Consider the following 22,690-nt stretch of genomic DNA (forward strand, 5'->3'; position numbering starts at 1 on the left):
TCAGAGAGGAGCTTTAGAAATGGGACACTTGTTGAAATGTATGCAGCATGTTTGCTTTGAGATTTATTTATTATATGCATGTTTATTTTGTAGAAATTGTTTCAGGGATTGAGCAACATGTCTTTCTATAGCATTGCCAAGTTTATAGCACCTGGGTGTAAAGTGTAGGAAGGTTCTGAAGATGGTATATCCATGATTCTAGATTAAAATAAAAACCTTTGGAATGTTTTTGAGAATGTCCTTCTTTAGCAAGGAAAATGGTGCTTCCTTCCAGATTTGTTAATATTTTAAAACCATCATGTAGTTCTTTAATGTTGTGGTAAGTAAAGGCTCTTCACAGCACCACTAGAAATTGATCTTACCTGGGGGTGGCAGCATGATGAAGATGAATCATTGCAGACAAAGTATTTAGCTTCTCTTCGCCTTAGCCTTTAGCTTCCTCATCTGTAAAGCTAGGATTACAGTGCCTGCCTCATAGGCTTGTTCCCAGAGCTGCATGTATGTCACGTGGCTGGTGTATAGGAGGCTCATTGGATGCTAGGTCCTCTTGTAGCCTTGCTGGCATTATTACGCTACTGGGAAGTGTTAAATTGCATGCCCATAGAGAAGGAGCTCAGGTATCAGTTGTTCTTTTCTGGTTTGGGGTTGGAAAGAGAGTATGGTATTTTATTGTTGTTTTTAAATTTATATATACACACACAAGTATGTGCATATACAAAATATATCATGGTTAATTGAAAGAAGTCTAATTGTATCTAATTTAAAAAAATGTTTAGAGAGAGAGTGTGCATGTGAGCTGGTGGGGGGGGGGGACGGTAGGTTGAGGGGCGGGCAGAGACGGAGAGGTAGAGAATCCCAAGCAGGCTCCATGCTGTCAGTACAGAGCCTGATGCAGGGCTCAAACTCAAGAATGTTGAGATCATGACTTGAGCCGAAATCCAGAGTTGGAAGCTTAACTGACTGAGCCACCCATACGCCCCTTTATCTAATTTTTATAATATATCTCATCTTCTTATACCAAGACATTTTTTTTAGATGGTACTATATTTATGGTGTTCATAGTGCTATGACTGGCAAGGAATAAGTAATCCAGCAATAGAAATAGGAATTTGAGAATCTAGTTTTTACATGATTTTTTAAAAAATAATCTGATACCCCATCAGTGGAAGTTCATGTGCATCTTCTTCCTGTCTTGTCTTTTTTCTAGAAATCCCTTTTCTGATACTTGATCTCTCTACTGGCTAACTTGTACTACTTGTAATGTACCCCGTTTCTCCTCCCCTTTCCCATATTCCTTTGAAATTCTGAATGTCCTTATCAGATTCCTTCTCTGTGAAACACCTGACTTATGCTAATTTATTTATTTTTTGTCTAACCTATAGCTTTTGTTGGCATTGCCACTCATTAGGGCATTTCTTATATATTGCATTTAATAGTTTTTATTTTTTCCTTCCTCCTTCCAAGAGAGAGCGGGAGCTGGGGAGAGTGAGAGGGAGAGCGAGAGAATCCCAAGCAGTCTCTGCACTGTCAGCGCAGAGCCCTTCTCAGGGCTCGATCTTGTAACTGTGAAATCATGACTTGAGCCAAAATCAAGAGTCGGACGTTTAACTGACTGAGCCACCTGGATGCCTCCTTCCTGTTTCTGTTATTCTTTATTAAAACTTCCAGCTAGATTACAAGATGAGCAAGAACTACAACTTACTGTCTATTTGAAACCTTTTGGAGGATAACGAGTTATTGCCTTATACATAGTGGTGTTTAATAAGGAAACTTGGCTAAAGTGAACTTTACCTATCACTCTCTTCCTTATTCAGTTTTATACTTGAAGTTTTAATTGTTACTCTGGGTGTTGCCTCACCCTTGATGACATGTTTTATATTAAAAGGGGTTAAGCCAGTATACATATTATAGGTAAGACTAGATTAAGTCAGTTAGAAATGTTATAGAGACTGACAGTGTTAGAGGCTGACTTAGAAGTTCTCTTTATTTTATTCATTCTACAATGTATATTAACTTCTTACACTTGCACATTTCAGGAGTTGTCACAGCAGAAATGTTTAGACATATGCAGAACTCTGAAATAATTCGAAAAATGACTGAAGAGTTTGATGAGGTAACTTATCCTAAATGTTTTGATAATTTTATGCATGTTGATCTTGATTTACCCTTGAAAGTATTCTTAAATTCTGAGTGTTAGTGTTATGGATAACAGCTTTGGCATCAGATTTAATCAGATGATGAGATGTGATCTTGGGCAAGTTGTTATCTTGGCATCAGTTTCATGATCTGTAAAATGGGGCCAATAATACTTCTTTCATAAGGCTGTTGTAAAGATTTAACTCAGTAATGTTTGAAAAATTTCTTAGCATTTTACAATGCCTGGTATATAGTAAGAACTTAATAAATGGTAGCTTTTATTATTGTCAAAAAATTAAAACTTCAAGAAAGAATAAAATGTAGTGCCTAAGAACACATCTTGGAATATTGTTAAAGATAGATTTGGTCAATATTTGGGGAACAGGCAGCTTAGGCAAAAGACTATACAGTTGACCCTTGAACAGCGGGGGGATAAAGGATGCTAATCCTCCCCCCCCCAAACCACCATGGTCAAAAATAGGTATGTAACTTTGCCCCACCCCCCCTTAACTATTATAATAGCCTACTCTTCCCTGGAAGCTTTACCAGTGAACGGTCGATTAACAAACATTTGTATGTTATATACCATATTCTTATAATAAAGTAAGGTAGAGAAAAGAAAATGTTACTAAGAAAATAAATTTACAGTACTATACATATGTTTATTGAAGAAAATCCATGTATAAGTGGACCCGTACAGTTCAAACCCATGTTGTTTAAGGGTCAGTTCTCTATACGTTATTATTTAGAATATCTTTTATGTTTCAAATATGAGTAATAAGAACAATACAAATAAAAAAATACTAGCTTAGACTTGAGTGAATTCTTTATCACAGTGATGTCTTTGAAGTATTGTTACCAATAAAGACAGATTTACTGTAATGTAAGCTCCTTCAGGGCAGCGTTCACAGCTGCATTCCAGGACCAGCAGGTTTACTCTTCAAAACTTGTCGCTGTGGATTTTCAAGTAGAAAGTCTAGTCTAATTTGAGTTTTACTTGATCATTTTTTTTCTTGCTTACTCTGATGAAGGAGCTTTCAACTATCATTCTAAAAGATAGACAAGATTTGTTTAAAAAGGCTTTGATGATCACTAAGTGCTATTAATCAGTCTCCAAGTAGTTGAGAGGTAATTATGAGTAATGGTATTACAGCAGTCCCTCCCCGCCCCCCACCCCTTCCTTTATCCCCGGGGGATACATTCCAAGATCTCCAGTGGATGCCTGAAGCCACAAATAGTACCAGACCCTATATATTCTATATTTTTTCTATGTATACATACCTGTGATAAAGTTTAATTTATTAATTAGACACAATAAGAGATTAACAATAACTAACAATAAAACAGAACAATTCTAACACTATAATAAAAGTTACATGATTGTAGTCTGTCTCTCTCAAAATATCTTGTGCTGTACTCACCCTTATGATGATGTGAGATGACAAAATTACCTACATGATGAGGTGAAGTGGGGTGAGTGACATAGGTGTTGTGACATAGTGTTAGGCTACTATTGACCTTCTGACAATACCTCAGAAGAAAGATCATCTGCTTTTGGATGGAGGTTGACTGTGGGTAACTGAAAGGTGGAAAATGAAACTGGATAATGGTGGGAGGGACTACTTTATTTTAACTTACTAATATCAAAATGTTTTAGTGAGAACCTTCTTACTAAAGGGAAATAGCTATTTGAGATAAGAATCCTGAAGTCTGATTTGAAAGTATCTGCAAACTAACAACAATTAAGATGATACAGTTCATTGTAGCCACTAAATGATTTAATCAGATAAGATGGAAGAAAGGTTTTTTCTGGAATATTAGGATCTTGTTCTCAGATGAGAAATAATAGTTCAACTTCTATATGCCATGACCTAAAATTAAAAAAAAAATGTTTCTCTGATGACAAAATATAGGGGTGCCTGGCTGGCTCAGTTGGTAGAGCATGCAACTTTTGATCTTAGAGTTGTGAGTTCAAGCCCCCTCGTTGGGCATGGAGTCTACTAAAGAAAAAAAATATATCATGGTTAAAAAATGTACTAAACTGTACCAATAAAATGATCTTAAGTCTCTAAGATACTCTTGAAAGCAACTCTTACTTTTGGATGTTCTGTGGAGTATTGGCCTTCGTTTTTATTTTTTAAGGATTTGTTTTTAATGATTTATGGGGATTCTCTATGTAACTGCACTGGAGAATGCCCCATCTTTATGTAGAAGAAAACTCAAGTACCAGTCTTTCCAGGCTATACTAGCTATCTTTACATTTCTTTTAAAAATTATATCATTTAAAAAAAATAACTATGTCATTGTTTATGTCTTTTGACTGATGTCCTTGAAGCTAATGAAAATATACATTGTAATCTTTTGATTATTTATAAATCATAACATCATTTAGACTGGCTGAGAGTATGATTTCATCATTTTTAATCCATTAAAAATAGAACATTGGTTTGATTTTTGCTATGCTTTTGTTTTAAAGAAATTTAATCAGTTTATCTTTGTTAATCAGAATAATGTTTTGCTTTGATGGGAGAACCTTTATATTTTTAACGTTGAGTAATGGTATATATTTTTATTAGTTAAAGTGAATTCAGAATATCCATTTTGGTCTTAAAGAGAAGTGTTCAAAGGTACCTCCACCTTTGCATATTCTCCTGCCTACTTAGAGGATTTAATGGAGAAGAAGGGTGAGGTAAAGGAGTCTATTTTCAGCTTTTGCCTAGGGAATTTCAAAGACAAGCGAAATTTTGTTAAATCATGTGTTTTAAATGAAATTCCTGTTTAAAATTTTTGTTTTTAGGATAGTGGAGACTATCCACTTACCATGGCTGGGCCTCAGTGGAAGAAGTTCAAATCCAGTTTTTGTGAATTCATTGGCGTATTAGTACGGCAGTGTCAGTATAGCATCATATATGATGAGTACATGATGGATACAGTCATTTCACTTCTTACAGGATTGTCTGACTCACAAGTCAGAGCATTTCGACATACAAGCACCCTGGCAGGTCAGTATTTAAAATTTTTTTGCCTATTTCTTTAGGTTAGAGATGAAAATCATTTTCATTAATAGAAATGAAATAATCACACAAATTAATTTTGCTTGTAGAGTAACCATCAACAGGACACTCTTCCTCCACTCCCCCCCCTTGCCCCATGAATTACTGGGAATGCAATGATATTTTCAGTTTTGATTTTTAAAGGTATATTATAGTTAGTATATATTGTGATTTTCATGTGTTAAACCTACTTGATTGCTATGCCACAGAAGGGGAAAAGAAGTGGATAGGAATGTGTCATGTTTTTGAAAGATGTTTTATCAGGGAGAATATTGACAGCAAATTTGGGGAGACTGTCAGTCACTTTGGATATGTAGTCCTAATGACCCTTATTTTGTCTCTGATTATGCACTGTCCCTCCTGGTTTGATGGTCCTGGCAGGATCATGTTTATTCTTTAATCACGCCACAAAAGTTTATTTTATTTTATTTTTTTTTTATGTTTCAGAGTAACTTTAGACTGAGCTAAATTCTTTGATTTTTGAAATGAGTTATATTTTTAAGCCTTACATAATTCTAGAACAGTGATTTTTGGTGTTGGTGTTTATAAAATCTTTTGGTTCCTCCTTTGTACTAAAAGTAAAATTGTTGATACGCTATCACTGAATATGTACTTCTTGGTTTGAGTTGGAAAAAAATCAACTAGACTTTCATTGTTACTATAGTATTGTAAGCCTTAATGCTAGAATATATGATTTCTGCAAAAATTTTTCATTCTTTAAGTGTGGGGATATTTTTATCCTTTATTTTCCTAAAGAATTAAAGGTACAATTAAAAACGTACTTTTGCTAAGTCTTCCATTTTCAAAAAATGCAGGTGATCTGAGGGAAGGGAGTAGAGGAAAAAAAATGCAGGCAATCTTTCTATAGGATTTTTGTTTTTAGATTGGAAGTCACAAAATACGAATGTGTTCTTGCTCTATGAATTTAGGTAGTGTTTAATATTAAGAACTTGATGGCTAAAGTAAATGAAAATAAGTATGATGACGTAAGGTGGATAATTTTAGATCAGAATAACAATCTGAGGGAATGAAATAGCTCTGAAGAGAAAATTGAGGATCCCTTTTAAAGACACCCAGTAGCCACAAATTAAGATTTAGTTTTGTGCTGTTCTATTATGCAATGAGAAGTAGTCTGGAGTAAACTAAAAAATGCATAAAATGGTGAGATAGTAGTTTTAAATCACAGTAAGTCTGGTCTCAGGAGCCAGGGTTTGGTAACAGAAGGTGGGAATCTGGAGGAAGTGTAATAAAAAGCACTTTATTTAAAAAAAATTTTTTTTTAATGTTTGTTTATTTTTGAGAGAGTACAAGAGGGGGAGGGGCAGAGAAAGAGGGAGACACAGTTTTACACACTATAGTTTGACATGAGCACTCAGATTGCTTCTCCCTTTGGTTATGGAGATAGCTAAATGACTGCTATATGAACCAAAATTTACTTAGAAGGTGAAATATCTCTGAAAAAGATCATAGGGGACACAGTTTAGAGTAGTGGGATATGAGCATAGTCTAAAGTCAGATTACCTGGTTTTTTAAAAGTTTATTTTTGACAGAGAGAGAGAGACAGAGACAGAGCACGAGTGGGGGAGGGGCAGATAGAGAAAGGGAGACACAGAATCTGAAGCAGGCCCCCTCAGGCTCTGAGCTGTCAGCACCGGGGCTCAAACTCCTGGACTGTAAGATCATGACCTGAGCCAAAGTCAGATGTGTAACGGACTGAGCCACCCGGGTGCCCCAGATTGCCTAGTTTTGGATACTGGTTTAACTACTTATATGAACTGTATAATACCAGGCATATTCCTTAATCTCCCTGGCCTTCAGTTTCCTCGTGAATGAAATGGGGATAATACTTGACTTTGAGAGCTGTTGTGAGGTTTAGGAGATAATCCATGAAAAGTACTGTAACATAGGTAACTGACATAGTAAGTATTCAGTACACATTAGCTGTTGTTTATTTTGTTGTTGTCATTTGTAGCAGCTGTATTTTTCTTTTCTGTTAGAAGCAGAACAGCCCATTTTGTCCTTAATTTCTCTTAACTTGATATTAAATTGTAAAATTTTGCATCTGTGAAACTAATTTCAACATTTTCCATTTAAAAATAGCTATGAAGTTGATGACAGCTTTGGTGAATGTGGCACTAAATCTTAGCATTAATATGGATAACACACAAAGACAGTATGAGGCAGAACGGAATAAAATGATTGGAAAACGAGCCAATGAGAGGCTAGAACTCCTGCTACAGAAGCGGAAGGAGGTAAACTTTTGTGTTGAGTTTTTTTTAATGCTATTTATTTATTTATTTATTTATTTTATCAAGAGTGAGAGCGAGAGAGAGAGAATGTGCACATGCACGTGTGTGAGCTTGAGCGACGAGGGTCAGAGAGAGGGAGAGAGCGAGTCCTAAGCAGTCTCTGCACTGTAGCGTGCAGCGCTACACAGAGCTGGAGCTCATGAACTGTGAAGCCATGACATGAGCTAAAGTCAAGAGTTAGATGCTTTATTGATTGAGCACCCAGATGCCCCTGTATTAAATATTTAATCTGTTAATCCATGACCAACGTGGCCACCGTGAATTATCATATAACTTTGCAAGTTCATCAAACTTTTGGGAATGATTTAAATTTAAATAACATTTCAGGTTGTTTAAATGTCCACTTCGGTTGACTGTGCAAGCCAGCAGTACCTTTTGCATGCATTTTCTTTTCTGTGTGGACTAGGATTAACAGTTCAAGGTTTTAAGTAAGGAGTCCTGGCCATTCCGACAAGTTGTTTTAAGCCTTAGTATTTATCTCTGCCATGAAAATGTCTCTGTTAACTTCTTCCCCAAGCTTGTTGTCAGGATGAATTCAGGTTTTACTTCTGTGACATCACTGTGAAAAATTACTTATGGGCTATTCATGGTGTCTCAATTGCTGCCCTTTTTTTTTTTTTTTTTTTTTTTTGGTAGTATAGGAGGGCAGTTAGCATTAACAACTGACCGCCAAATTTAACTTTGAATGAGGAGACTATTTTTCAGCCTTAAAAATTTTTTTAAATGTTTATTTTTGCGTGAAAGATACAGAGGGTGAGCAGGGGAGGGGCACAGAGAGAGAGGGAGACACAGAATCCGAAGCAGGCTCCAGGCTTGGCGCTGTCAGCACAGAGCTTGACGTGGGGCTCGAACTCACAAGCCGCAAGATCTTGACCTGCGCCGAAGTTGAACACATAACCGACTGAGCCACCCAGGCACCCCCTAAATAAAATATTGTAATGTTGTGTTTGTGATTTTAAATTCCTCCTTCATTAGTGATACATATTTTGCTGTCTGATATTTGTGATGTTTGTGCTCATTTCTAATATGCAAGATCTGATGTTTTAGAAGTGTTAGTAATGCAGTTGAGTTAATATTTGCCATGGTAATCCATAAATTCCTACTTGATTTTGACATATTTGGGGTTGGTAGTAGCTACAATTTTAGTTGGTTATTTTTGGGATAGTCAATAACTTTAAAATGTCCTGACTCAACAAAAGCCTCAAAATCTTGTCCATATTTTCCCCCTACCTAAATTCCTCATCTTTTTTGTATAGTTTGAAATGGAAGAATTGACCTTTTTGCCCCTTAATTTAGATAATAACGTTCATCAGATTTATTAGGTAAACATAATGCATGTCTTAGGCCTTGAAATTATGGTCCAATTCTTGGACATTATTTTAAGATTGTGAGTATAGAACGAGTGGATATAGGTAAAAGGATTTTGAGATTAAAATTCCTGTACAGGTATAAGATATTAATACTTTAGGTTAGGGTTAAGTTTTTGACCACCTTGTACATTTGACTATTTATCTGTGCTAATGAATATAAGAAGCACATGCCCTTATTAGCATTATTTGGAAATGCAAGAATGTATTTATAAAAGAAAAAAATACATTTTACAAAAGCACAGAACATAATCTAAAAGCTCATTGATACTTAAACTGTGAAAGATTTTTCTCCTCTCAAGCTCTGAAACAATTTTGTATTCATTCTCAAACTCTGAATTGAAAAATAATGGGAGTAGATAAGTAAACTAAGATTTTAAAATGTTTACTTGATTATTTAAGGTGCGATTTGTTTCCTTCAAAAGAATTTAGCAGGGAGATTCATTTTTACTAAGTTATTTTACTCAAATATCTTTTGTTCTTTGAACAAGCACTGTAACATTTCTTTTCTGATGATTATGACCAAGATAATGAAATAATGTTAGGCTTTTTTGATATGAACATACATGTTATATAATAGGTGATACGTGTGATAATAAGTTACTTCACAGGTTCTTATGTGCCTTTTTACAGTGGAAATTTGTGACCCTTAGAAAAGGCTAATCTACCAGGTAAACATTAAAAGCCACGTCAAATATTCTAGGTATCAAGGGACTTTGGCTACCTGATCTACAGCAGCTGTTAATTTTTGTGTGTGGTTACTGTTGTCTAGTAGAATTAAAAATTAGATTTAATTACCAAAATACTGGGGAGACCTGCATTTGTACTTGTAACAACTTCTAGAAGTTCTTTTCATTGTCCTTCCTTACAATTGAAAAGAAATGATGTATTCTTTTCAGCTTCAGGAAAATCAAGACGAGATAGAAAATATGATGAATGCAATATTTAAGGGAGTGTTTGTACATAGATACCGGTAAGTCAGGACATTTTTTCTATGTAATTCTTTTTTTTATAGAGTTTAAATTTATTCATTTATTCTAAGAGAGAGAGCGAGCACACAAATGCACACGGGAGCTAGTGGCAGAGAGAGAGAGGGAGAGAATCCCAAGTAGGCTCTATGCTGTCAGTGTGCAGCCTGATGCAGGGCTTGATCTCACGAACCACCAGATCATGACCTGAGCCAATATCAAGAAATCAAGAGTCAGATGTTTAACTGACTGAGCCACCCAGGCGCCCTCGATGTAATTCTTTTTTCCTATTCAAGTTTGGGTATTTAGTGGTTTAGGCAGTATAAATGGAAGGAGCACTGGAACAAGATCAGTGTTAGAAGGTAAGGTCTTCCACTGACACTGATTGAGCTACTCGACAGTCAAGTTATTTAACTGCTCTGAAGTTGATGTTTTCTCTCTGAAAAATGGGGTAATGTGCTTGACTTAGAGCTGCCCAGCAGATGGAAGCTACTTCTATGATTAGGACTCAGAGCACAGAATACTTCATTGCCTTTGGATGTACTATGTTAATAGAAACTATGCATGACAATTCTGGGCTCTACTGTTTTGCGTGTCAGTGGGAAAGTTTGGATAGATTTAAGGGGTTTTTTTGTTCGTTTTGTTTTGTTTCGTTTTGCTGTTTTGAATGAGCAGAGGAAAGAAATAGGTAATCTTATCACCATTTCTCCTCTAACCTATTCTTTAAATGTTGGTCACATTTTTATTCAACTTCTCCCTCACTTCCTCAACTTGTCAATTATTGAATCACTTCCTTTGTAATGTCCCTTTGTCCATTTTTTCCTTTTTGTTTCTGGTGTCACCATTATCTTAGTCTATTCTCCCACCATTTCTCATACCTAGAGATTATTGAAGTTTTCCTAAAACATTCTTTTGTTGTTATTCCTCTGCTCAGAAGCCTTCAGTAACTCACCAGTATCTATAGGCTGAATTCAAAATAAATTTAGTCTGACATTCAAATCCAAATTTAGCTTGGCCTCAATGTTATGTGTACCTAATTCTCTCCTGGAAAATTATGCTCTAACTAGACTAGTGTGCCTGCTGTTTTCTGAACACACTGTGCCCAGCAGGTGTGAGCAGAGGCTGGGATATGGCATGATATAAAAGGTGAGGGATTCGATTTTGTTTGTAGTTTTATTTAATTTTAAATATTCATGCGATGACTATTATGCTTTGCCAAATAGACTGTAAGCATTCAGGTGTCATGCATCAGTTCTACTTTTAAATCCCCAGTAATCCATAAAGGTATTTGGCATCTCTTGACTAAATCACAAATCCTGTTGCTGTAGTGGCACTAATATATGTAATTTTTCTTTCCTTCATTTAGTGATGCAATAGCTGAAATCCGAGCTATTTGCATTGAAGAAATTGGCATTTGGATGAAAATGTATAGTGATGCCTTTCTAAATGACAGTTATTTAAAGTATGTTGGTTGGACTATGCATGATAAGGTGAGATATGCTCTTATAGAATATTTGTGTACATATAGGCATAGCTATCTACAGCTCTCATTCGTGAGGAGTATCTGTGTATAGGTATGCCTGGGACCACATTCCTATAGGCCCCTCTCTTTTATTCTTTTCTATCTTTTCCATGAGAACATGGTCTCCTGTATAAAAGTCCCCTAGACTTTTAAATCTTGGCCACTGATTTGGACATCAATCTTGAATTACTTTTTGTAGCGAAACATTAGAATCATGTATGAGGTGGTGGTCAGGCATTTCTTAGAGCAGTCAGAAGAGTCCTGATTCTTAATATGTGAGTGCTAAATACTTTTAAAATTTTTCTAACTTTTCTTCTCTCTTTGATAAACACATATCTTTGCCAGATTATAAATTACTTTGCCTTTGACCTTTTTTATTTTCTGTTTTTTGTTAATCTACCTTTCTCTCAGGCTACCTTTTCACTGGCCTTGAAGTTCTTAGCATACATCCTTTACAAATACTTTTTTTGAAGGAAAACTTACTGTCAAATGTTCTACTATTGTCTTTCACGGTAGTATTGCTCTGAATAAGTTTTCAAAAAATTTTCATTTGACCTACAGAAATAGTAACCCAAAAGGTCTTTAGTCTTAAATGTATGTATTGATTTCTATTTTTGCATTACCAGGGATGAGAGGTTTTGAAAATGAAAGTTTTGGAGAATTGTATGGAAGATACTTAAATATTTAAAGTAGAAAATACTGTTTATGTCTTGAATATTCACGTTGAAGATATGCAGAGTTTTAATGCATTTTCTCCTCTTGTTTCATTTAGCAAGGTGAGGTAAGACTCAAATGTCTCACTGCTCTACAAGGGCTTTATTATAACAAAGAGCTTAATTCCAAACTGGAGCTTTTTACCAGTCGGTTCAAGGTTAGTATAACTTTAAGTTTTTAAAAATTACCTGTTGTTTGAAAATATTTTTCTCTAATTTTTACTTTATTTTTAAAAAAATTTTTTTTCTAATTTTTACTTTAAAAATATCTTAATTTTTTTGTCCTTAGGATAGAATTGTATCTATGACCCTTGACAAAGAATATGATGTTGCAGTACAAGCAATAAAATTACTTACTCTTGTTTTACAGTAAGTATGTATTTATTGCATATTATTAATGTTCAGATGTTTAAATAAAACATTAGAGTATATAGTTTAAATTTATCTGGTTTTAAATTTTAATTACTTAAGTCACAGAATTTTTACAGCTAGAAGTTTAATTTTCTCACATAAGGTTGTAGAAACAGGAAGAGGAAACCATTAGAGTAGAATATTTTAACTGAGCTAGGAATTCATGTGTTCCCATTCTGATGGCCAGTTTCCTTTCCATTTCACTGTCTTAGGTGCCCTTGAAATAAAGTTAAACACTTGAGTATATTAAATATGCCTATTATATTTTGTCACTCTTTTTTTTTTTTTTTTCAACGTTTATTTATTTTTGGGACAGAGAGAGACAGAGCATGAACGGGGGAGGGGCAGAGAGAGAGAGGGAGACACAGAATCGGAAACAGGCTCCAGGCTCCGAGCCATCAGCCCAGAGTGTGACGCGGGGCTCGAACTCACCGACCGCGAGATCGTGACCTGGCTGAAGTCGGACGCTTAACCGACTGCGCCACCCAGGCGCCCCATATATTTTGTCACTCTTTTAGAAAATAGTATTTACTGAAATTTCTCTGTAAACAATCTGAATTTAAAACATTCTTTTATGCATTTAACCTCCCCCCCCCCCCGCCCCAGGTGAGGGGCATTAAGGAGGGCACTTTTTCGGATGAGCACTGGGTTCTACCTCTGAAGCCAAGACTATGGCTATGTTGACTAACTTGAGAGTAAAAAAAAAAAGAGAAAGACTAAAAAAGAAAATTCTATTATGTTCAAATGTAATAGTGATGCAATATTTTTTCCTTTTTAGAAAAATTTACCATCATATTTTAAAAAATTTGTTTTTTAATGTTTGTTTGTATTTGAGAGAGAGAGAGCATGCACATGAGCAGGGCAGGGGCAGGGAGAGGGAGAAACAGAATCCGAAGCAGTCTCCAGGCTCTGAGCTGTTAGCACAGAGCCTGACACAGGGCTTGAACTCCCAAACCGTGAGATCATGATCTGAGCCGAGGTCGGATGCTTAACCGACTGAGCCACCCAGATGCCCCTAAAATGTTTAATTGAAGTGTAGTTGACATAATATTAAATTAGTTTCAGGTATACAACATAGTATTTCAAAAATAATATATATTATGAAACGCTCACCACAATATGTATATCATAGTATTATTAACTATATTCCCTATGATACACTTTTCATCCTTGTCACTTACTTTATTACTGAAAATTTGTTCCTCTTAATCCCTTCATCCATTTTGCCCGTTTGCCCCATTCCCCTCTCCTTTGGCACAGGGGTTCATTTTCTCCACAACCTCACCAACACTGTTATTTGTCTTTTTGATACTAGCCATTCTGACTGTTGTGAAATAATACCTCATTGTGGTTTTGATTTGCATTTCCCTGATGATTAGTGATGTTGACCGTCTTTTCATTTGTTTGTTGGTCATCTGTATGTCTTTGTAAAAATGTCTGTTCAGGTCCTCTGTCCAGTTTTTAATCAGATGTTTTTGGTATTGAGTTGTATGAGTTCTTTATAGATGAAAACAGTATGGTGGTTCCTCAAAAAACTAAAAATAGAAGTACCATAGGATCCAGTAATTCCACTACTGGGTATTTACCTAAAGAAAATGGAAACACTAATTCAAACAGATATATGTCCCTCTATGTTTATTGGAGTATTACTTACAATAGCCAAGTTTAAGAAGCAGGTAATCTGTCCCATCAAAAGATGAAGGATAAGATACGGTGTACACATGTACACACACACACACACACAGGAATATTACTCAGCCAATAAAAATTTACAATTTTAAACATTTTTTAAGTGTATAGTTTAGAGGCCTTTAGTATGTTTATTTTGTTGTGAAGCCATCACCATTATCCATCTCCAGAACTATTTTTATCATCCCATACTGAAACTCTCTACCCATTAAACACTAACGCCCTATTCCTTCATTCCCCTCCAGCCCCTGGTGACCATGGTTCTACTTTCTATCTCTATAAATTAGACTATTTTAGGAAACTCCTATAACTGGAATCACATAGTATTTGTAATTTTGTATCTGGCTTATTTCACTTAGCATAGTGTCTTGAGTTTATTCATGTTATAGCATGTATCAGGATTTCATTTACTTTTGAGGCTTAGTAATATTCCATTGTATGTTTATGCCACATTTTGTTTACCCATTCATCTGTCAGTGGTCATTTAGTTTGTTAGCATGATCCAAATAATAATTGCAAAATGATTTTTTTAACGTACCATGCTAATTCTGACACTCTTATGGAAAATTCATCATGTAATGGTAGCCAGTGAAGCTGTGATAAAAACATTTAGTGAGTGATGACTGCCCAGAATTATTTTTAAAAAAGGATATTCTTTGTTCATTCTAAGATTATGTTCTTTCCTTTTTTTTTAACATTTTTTTTGAGAGAGAGCGAGCGAGCATGGGGGAGGGGCTGAGGGAAAAGGTGAGAATTTTTCGCAGGTTCCATGCCCAGATCTCATGACCCTGAGATCACGACCTGAGCTGAAATCAGGAGTTGGATGCTTAACCAATTGAGCCACCCAGGCGCCCCCCAAAATAAATTATTTTTTACCTATGTCCACAAATGGCTGGAAGTGATTTGGTTAAAATTAGCATTGCCTAGGACTCCCAATAAAATTCTCCCCCTCCTCTTTTTAAACTCTTTTATTGGCATGTAACCGACTGAGCCACCCAGGCACCCCTGCGCAGTATCATTTTAAGTCATATTGTAGAACCATAGTAATTTTTAGATTTCGGTACTGGTGTGTGAATAGACTGTGATTAGTAGCAGAGAATAAAGAATAGAGACAAGCACAAATGAGTCAGGGAACCTAGTATAGGGTGAGGGTGACATTTTCCTATAAGAAAATAAATGGTTAAAAAAAAAAAGAAATGGTTTTGTGACAACTAGGTTCTATTTGGGGAAAAATAAAATCGGATTCTCATCCCATTCCTTATACAAAAGTAATTTCCACATGGATGAAATGTTTAAATGCAAATAAGTGAAACCATTCAAGTACTAGATGAAAACCTGGGGGAGATTAAACATTTTTATTTGATATGTAAAATGACTGAGCAAGATCTTTCAGAGCTTGACATAAAACCTAGACATAACAAAAATCATTGAATTAATTACATAAAAAATTTAAAATGTCTGTATGACATAAAATACCACAAACACAGAGAACCAATGACAGATTGGGCAAAATATTTTTTTATCAGAGGAGTTAATTTCAGTAAATCAATTTAAAGAATAGAAACCCAAAAATAGTCCAGAGTCAGGAAACCAAATCATGGGCAGAAAAGAAAATAAAAATTTAAACATATGAAAAGATGTTGAGCCACACATAGAGACAAGTATATTAAAATGAGATCATTTTTTTAACCTGTCATTTGACAGATATACAAAAGTGTTTGCTAATACACTATTTTGTTAAAGCTGTGCAAAAACAGGTCCTTAAACATTATTGATGTGACTATAAATTGATACAACCTTTTTGGGAAGAAGCTTGACAGTATCTATGTTCAAAATTTTAGTTGCTCACATTCTATAACATAGCATTGTTTATAATAGAATTTAAAAAAAAATGTTTATTATTGAGAGGGGGAGAGAGCGTGCGAACAGGGGCAAGGGGAGGGAGAGAGAGAGAGAGAGAGTCCCAAGCAGGCAGCACATGAGCTAGCCTGACATGAGCCTGACAGGAGCCTGGGTCTCACGAACAGTGAGCTCATGACCTAAGCTGAAATCAAGAGTAGGATGCATAACTGACTGAGCCACCCAGGCGCCCCAGAATAGAATTTTTGATATGGCCTAAATGATTATCAATAGAGGAAGAATTAAATTAGTATGTAAGATAATAGCTGTTTTGAGCATTCTTAACTATTGCATTTTCTTTCTTAGTTCAACTTAAAAATTATAAATATTGTATACGTTATGAAAGTATTGAAATAATTCTGAAATAAATAAGAAAGTAATAGTACTCTACGTGTATTTCCGTAGCTTCTCCCTTCCTCTGTAATACCTTACGGATATCTTTCAATATTTTTTTAAAGGATAATAGCCATTTAGTTGATTCAGCTATTACATACTTCATCACTGGAACTTGTCAGGAGCATTCCTTCTCAAACAGTTAAAATGAGTGAACTACTGCACATTGATTTGAGTCAGTATATATATATTTTTTAATTATAAAATGACCCAAGTGGGGGCGCCTGGGTAGCTCAGTGGGTTGAGCATCCGACTTTGTTCAGGTCATGATCTTGCAGTTAGTGAGTTCAAACCCCGTGTCGGGGTCTGTGCTGACAGCTCAGAGCCTGGAGCCTGTTTCGGATTCTGTGTCTTCATCTTTCTCTGCCCTTCCCCTGCTCGCATTCTGTCTCTCTTTCTCAAAAATAAATAAACATTAAAAAATTAAAGAAAATGACCCAAATGGTTTTTCCAATAACGATTCAGTATTATACATGGAGTAAGTCAAAATGCTTTTGAAACTTGAATTGTAACATTTTGGTTTTGTTTCTCTTAAAGAGAAGTACTATTTCCTTAGACATCAGACTTCTGGAATCCTTGGGCACAGCAGAAAACCAAAAAGGATCTGAGCTCCTCATCTAACCATCTAACATACTTAGACTTCTTTCTGTGTTGGTGGTCCTGTGATTCTCAATTTACATATAATGCTAAAAACCTAGATTGCATATTAGGGGTGAAGGAGGTACCAGAGGCCAGGACCCTGAATACAGAGTCCATAAGGGAAGAACTTAACAAGGTTTACCCTGAGGTACTGTGGTTGATGGGCCTAATAATGACTTTTATTTACCAAGAGGATTTTATTAGGTTTATTTTGTGTGTTTTTTAAAATTTTTTTTACATTTTATTTTTGAGAGACAGAGAGATAGAGAGAGAGACATAGCACAAGTTGGGGAGAGGCAGAGAGAGAGGGAGACACAGAATCTGAAGCAGGCTCCAGGCTCTCAGCTGTCAGCACAGAGCCCGATGTGGGGCTCGAACTCAAAAACCATGAGATCATGACCTGAGCTGAAGTCGGCCACTTAACCGACTGAGCCACCCAGGCACCCCAAGGTTTATTTTGTTTTTTAAAAATGAGATCAGGGAAATGAGCAGTACATTTTAGTAAGATTTTTCCAATGATAGATTGCAATTAAAGGTCTTTGGCACTTGAATTTTAACTATTTCAAAAATCTATTTGCATTGCCTTATGGTGTTCAGTACATGGCGAATGAAGTATTCATCATTGTGAGAGAATTGGGGTGTTGGTATATTTTAATGTTGTGATATTCTTAATATCACTATGAAGTACAGAGAGTATTTTCTGTGATTATTAACTCTAAGCTCTTAGAATGCCACCACTTAATTTTTTACATCAGTTTTTATTCTGTCTTCATTTCTCTTTTGCATCCTTGTCACATTATCACTTCTCTTCATCATATATTTCAGTACATTTGGTATTCACTCTAATTTTTCCTCCCATTGATCTTAGATGTTAAAAAATATGCAGCTCTTTTGTCAGTGTAAGCTTTTACTGACAGATGATACTCAAATAAGGTTGATTTTTTTTTCTTTTTTTTTTTAAACAGAAGTTAGTAAAAGTGTACTGTTTTTTAATGTATGAGCACGGATTGTTGTACTCAGTGTCTTTAAAATTAAGTCATTGTTGAAACTGCTCCTGCTCATTTATTTTTTTAGGAGTAGTGAAGAAGTTCTTACTGCAGAAGATTGTGAAAATGTCTACCATCTGGTTTATTCAGCTCACCGGCCAGTAGCAGTAGCAGCTGGGGAATTTCTCTACAAAAAGTAAACCTATATTTTTGTTATTTTGTAAAGTATACTTTTATGACAGTAATTCCTTGTGCTATAATTGATACTAAAGATGTATATAACTCATTTAAAAAATTATTCAGTACAAGGTGTAACTTTCACATTTAAATCTTTCTCCAATTCACTTGATTTGTAGAAGTTAAATCTTTAAAGGGAAATGCCTTTTAATGGATAAAATATATAAAAATATATCTATATCGTCATGTTAAGACTGACCTCTTCCTAATTTTTCATTCTTTTCTCCCATGTCAGCTTCCAAATATTGCCCTTCCTAATGTAATATTTAGTTTTTTAAAAAAATTTTTTTTAATGTTTATTCTCGAGAGAGAGACAGAGACAGAGTGTGAGTGGGCAGGGGTCAGAGAGAGAAGGAGACACAGAATCTGAAGCAGGCTCCAGGCTCTGAGCTATCAGCACAGAGCCTGAAGCGGGGCTCGAACTTACAAACTGTGAGGTCATGACCTGAGCTGAAGTCGGACTGAGCCACCCAGGTACCCCATAATATAATATTTAGTCTTAAGCCTGTAATTGTTTTGCTTTAGAAAATATTAAAAGGTTTTGCCTCAAGTGTTTGATATAGTGTGACATAAGAATCCCAAGAATCCTACAATCTTTTTCATGTTGCTATAACACCTCAGATCAGGTAGTATGGATAGCAGTGTGAATATCTTGGCCACAGAAAACATTCGGCAAATGTTATGTAATGGCTTTTAAAGAGAACAATTTGAACCACATGGACTAAACTATGTATCTTTGAGATTTTATTAAAATGCCTATTTGGCAGAAGCAATTTTATTAGAAAGTTCTACATGACATAAAATGTTCATATTCCATTTTTCTATTGGTTGCTACCAGTGATGGTTCTCTTTTGTCATATATAAGGAAAAACCACACCATGATGTCCATAGAAAGAGGCCACTAAATTCAGACTTTGGGATAATTGCAAGAAGGATAGAAAGAAAATACATGTTTAGTTTTAAAGAGATGAGTATCATAGATTTAGGGCATAAATGATATAGGCTAGTATAATATTTTTATGAAAAGGAATGGTTGCATAAAATGCAGTAATGTTTTTAAAAAGAAATAATTCATAACTCCATACAATTAACTTGAGAAGTTAATTTAAGAGGACTTAGAAGTACTATCAAGTTTGAAATTAAAAAGGTTTATAACAGTTATTTACTTGGGTATCATGTTGTACAGTACTCTACCTACCCAGGTTTCATTTACTCTCCTTAGTTAGATGCTTAAAATATGGAATCCAGACAGTTTGTTTTTATTAGGAAATACGGTTTTTTTGTTTTAAAAGTAAACCTTTTGTGTTGATTGTAGGCTCTTCAGTCGTAGAGATCCAGAGGAGGACGGAATGATGAAAAGAAGGGGACGACAAGGTCCAAATGCCAACCTTGTGAAGACATTGGTTTTTTTCTTTCTGGAAAGTGAGGTTAGTTAATGTTCATTTTATGCGTATGTTCAAAACAATTTGGAGAAAAGGTTGAAATAATGTATATTTTAAAATCTTCCACATATCAGAGAAAATCTTGGATGGAATAGTTGTACCCATTACACAAAGTTTAAAAAACTTTTGACTTTTCTTAAGATGTTCAAATAATAGGATTTATGTACAGAGCTTAGAGTATGAGCTTTGGAATCAGAAAGACCAATTGGGGTCCTCTGATTATTATTTGTATAACTTTGTTTTAGTTACTTAGTTTTTCTCTGCCCCATTTCCCTTGTAAAAATATGGGTAATAATTTGTTACCTAAGAAATTAGCTATCTAATCCATGTAAAACTCTTAACACAGACCCTGCATTTCGTTCTCAGTATTTGGTACCTGCTTTATTACTTTTGTTGTAAAGAAGGAGATAGGGATTTACATTTAACATCAGCTCTTAGGTCTCCTTCAGGTTGAAAACCTGTTGACAAGAATTTGAGAGAATCCAACATACATTTTTGGTGTCCATATTCTGTATCACTTAATCACTTTTAGAGTCTTTTAATTAAATTTTCTAATTGTTTCTGCATATAGAAATACAGTTGGTTTTTGCATATGGACCTCTTAACTGTAACTTTGCTAAATTCACTTATTTTGGTAAGTTTTTAATAGATGAGTTTTTAATAGATAGTTGAGTTTTTCTCTAATGATACAATCAAGTCATTGCAAATAACGATAGGTTTATTTCATTTCATTTATGCCATTTTTCCTTGGTGTTACTTTTTTGGTCACTGTTTGTTTATTTTTTGAGAGAGAGAGACACACCGACCGTGCACATACAAGTTGGGAGCAGGGTGGACAGAGAGGGAGACCGAGAATCCCAAGCAGGCTCTGCACTGTCAACGCAAGCCTGATGCGGGGCTCTTACTCACAAACCTGTGAGATCATGACCTGGGTCAAAATCAAGAGACTGAGTCACCCAGGTACCCCTTCCCTGGCATTATTGCACCGGTTAGGACATCCAGTAGAATGTTGAATAGAATAGGTGAGAGTAGACACCTTTGGATTGTTGTTGATCTTCGTGGAAAAGTGTCCAATATCTCTCTGTTCTCTTATTAGTTATGGGTATTGTGTAACTGTTTATTTGAGGATGTTTCCTTCTATCCCTTTTGCTGAGTTTTATCTTGAATGGATGTCGAATTCTGTCCAATGCTTTTTCTGTGTCCCTTAAGATTGTTTTATTGTATCCTTCATTATGTTAATAATTGAACTATGTTGATTGGTTTTTTGAATTTTGAACCAACCTTGCATTCTTAGGGTAAAACCTACTTAGTCGTGATCTGTTATCCTTTTTATATATTGCTGGTTTCTATTCCCTCTATATTCATGTAAGATGTTGGTCCATACATTGTTTTATTTGTAATGTCTCTGACAGCTTTTGGTGTTATTGTAATGTTGTTTCCCTAAAATGAGTTGGGAAGCTATAGGGCCTTTTAAGCTTCACAGAATGAAGAGAAATAATATGCTTATATATTGAATTGATAAGTTAAACATGTATTTTATGTTTTAAGTAACCATTATCACCCCCATTAAATTAAAATCCCAGTATAATTGTAGTTAATTCATGTGGTATTGAGTCAAAATAGGCACTAAACTTAAATGCATATAATCTTTTCAGAATTAATTTTCTTGTAAACTGTTTAATGATTATTGTGAGGAATATTTAATGATACTACCTAACTAGGTTAACTTATACACAGCAAGCTGAGGCAAGTGTCTTCTTTGTCCTTTTTTCCATTTGACCTCAACAAACAGACATGCTGTTTGAGTTTGTACGTGGTGCCAACAAAGCTTCCATTCCTTTGAGTTAAGGCTAGTGTGCTATTTGTCTAAGAGCACGTTGCTCTTTTTAAATTTTAGTTACATGAGCATGCAGCATACCTTGTGGACAGCATGTGGGACTGTGCTACCGAGCTACTGAAAGACTGGGAATGTATGAATAGCTTGTTGCTGGAGGAGCCACTTAGTGGAGAAGAAGGTAAGTGGTTGTTTTCTTGTCTAGACAGTTTTGAACATGGATTATACTTATTCCATTTGTATTTAACATTAAAACGTAACTGAAAATCTTTGTGAATAATCGTGTTTTCATATACACGAATACTATGTAAAAAGATGTAGTTGCTGTCAATATTGTTGATTTTTTTCCTCCTGGTATCTGTGTTCATATCTTTGGTCAAATTGTGGACCAGTGATGCACAGATTTGTATTGTTCAGGATCGTTTACCTTGTTCTCATCCTTTTAGTGATACAGTAATGGGATATTCTTTAGTACATTAGGTCAGATTCTGTCACAGGCAGAAGGAATTGTTATGTAATACTTATAAGTGGCATATAGGAAAGAGAAACAGGTTAACTCTTTCTGATTCTTTTTTTTTCAGCATTAACAGACAGACAGGAGAGTGCTCTGATTGAAATAATGCTTTGTACCATTAGACAAGCAGCTGAATGTCATCCTCCTGTGGGAAGAGGGACAGGAAAAAGGGTATGTCAGTATAGTTTCAGTATTTTAAAGTATATTTCTGCCTTTTCAATATCATTAAAAAAATTCTTGTTTTTAAATTTTTTTTAATGTTTCTATTTTAGTTTTGAGAGAAAGAGGTCCAGTGCGAGTGGGGGAGGGGTAGAGAGAGAGGGAGACACAGAAGCCGAAGCAGGCTCCAGTCTCTGAGCTGTCAGCACAGAGCCCGATGCGGGGCTCAAACTCAGACTGTGAGATCATGACCTGAGCCGAAGGGACGCCCAAATGACTGAGCCACCCAGGCACCCCTAAAAAAAATTCTTGTTTGTAACTATAGAGCCATATTTTTGAATCTTAAATTTTATTTTTCAGATGATCTTTGCTAATATGTGTTAGAAGTAAATTTTAAAGCATTAGCAATTTGGAAAATT

At 35.3% G+C, this 22,690-nt stretch overlaps 1 protein-coding gene across 5 annotated transcripts in view; it reads left to right on the forward strand.

Moving 5' to 3' along the window:
* The window catches only part of STAG2 (stromal antigen 2), a 139,551-nt gene that overhangs the window by 73,207 nt on the left and 43,654 nt on the right, over nt 1-22,690 (forward strand). For all 5 annotated transcript variants that reach the window (XM_047081917.1, XM_047081922.1, XM_047081921.1 and 2 more), the window contains 11 exons: nt 2,037-2,113; nt 4,934-5,138; nt 7,290-7,441; nt 9,765-9,838; nt 11,200-11,323; nt 12,128-12,226; nt 12,358-12,437; nt 18,174-18,281; nt 19,638-19,749; nt 21,662-21,779; nt 22,180-22,283. In XM_047081917.1, the coding sequence (XP_046937873.1) occupies nt 2,037-2,113; nt 4,934-5,138; nt 7,290-7,441; nt 9,765-9,838; nt 11,200-11,323; nt 12,128-12,226; nt 12,358-12,437; nt 18,174-18,281; nt 19,638-19,749; nt 21,662-21,779; nt 22,180-22,283 (1,253 nt within the window). The remainder of the gene's footprint in view (nt 1-2,036; nt 2,114-4,933; nt 5,139-7,289; nt 7,442-9,764; nt 9,839-11,199; nt 11,324-12,127; nt 12,227-12,357; nt 12,438-18,173; nt 18,282-19,637; nt 19,750-21,661; nt 21,780-22,179; nt 22,284-22,690) is intronic.

This window comes from Lynx rufus, unplaced genomic scaffold, assembly GCF_022079265.1.
Source record: "Lynx rufus isolate CCGP_SWC_20201006 ecotype Redwood Valley unplaced genomic scaffold, mLynRuf1.p SCAF_19, whole genome shotgun sequence".
NCBI classification, from domain to species: Eukaryota; Metazoa; Chordata; class Mammalia; order Carnivora; family Felidae; genus Lynx; species Lynx rufus.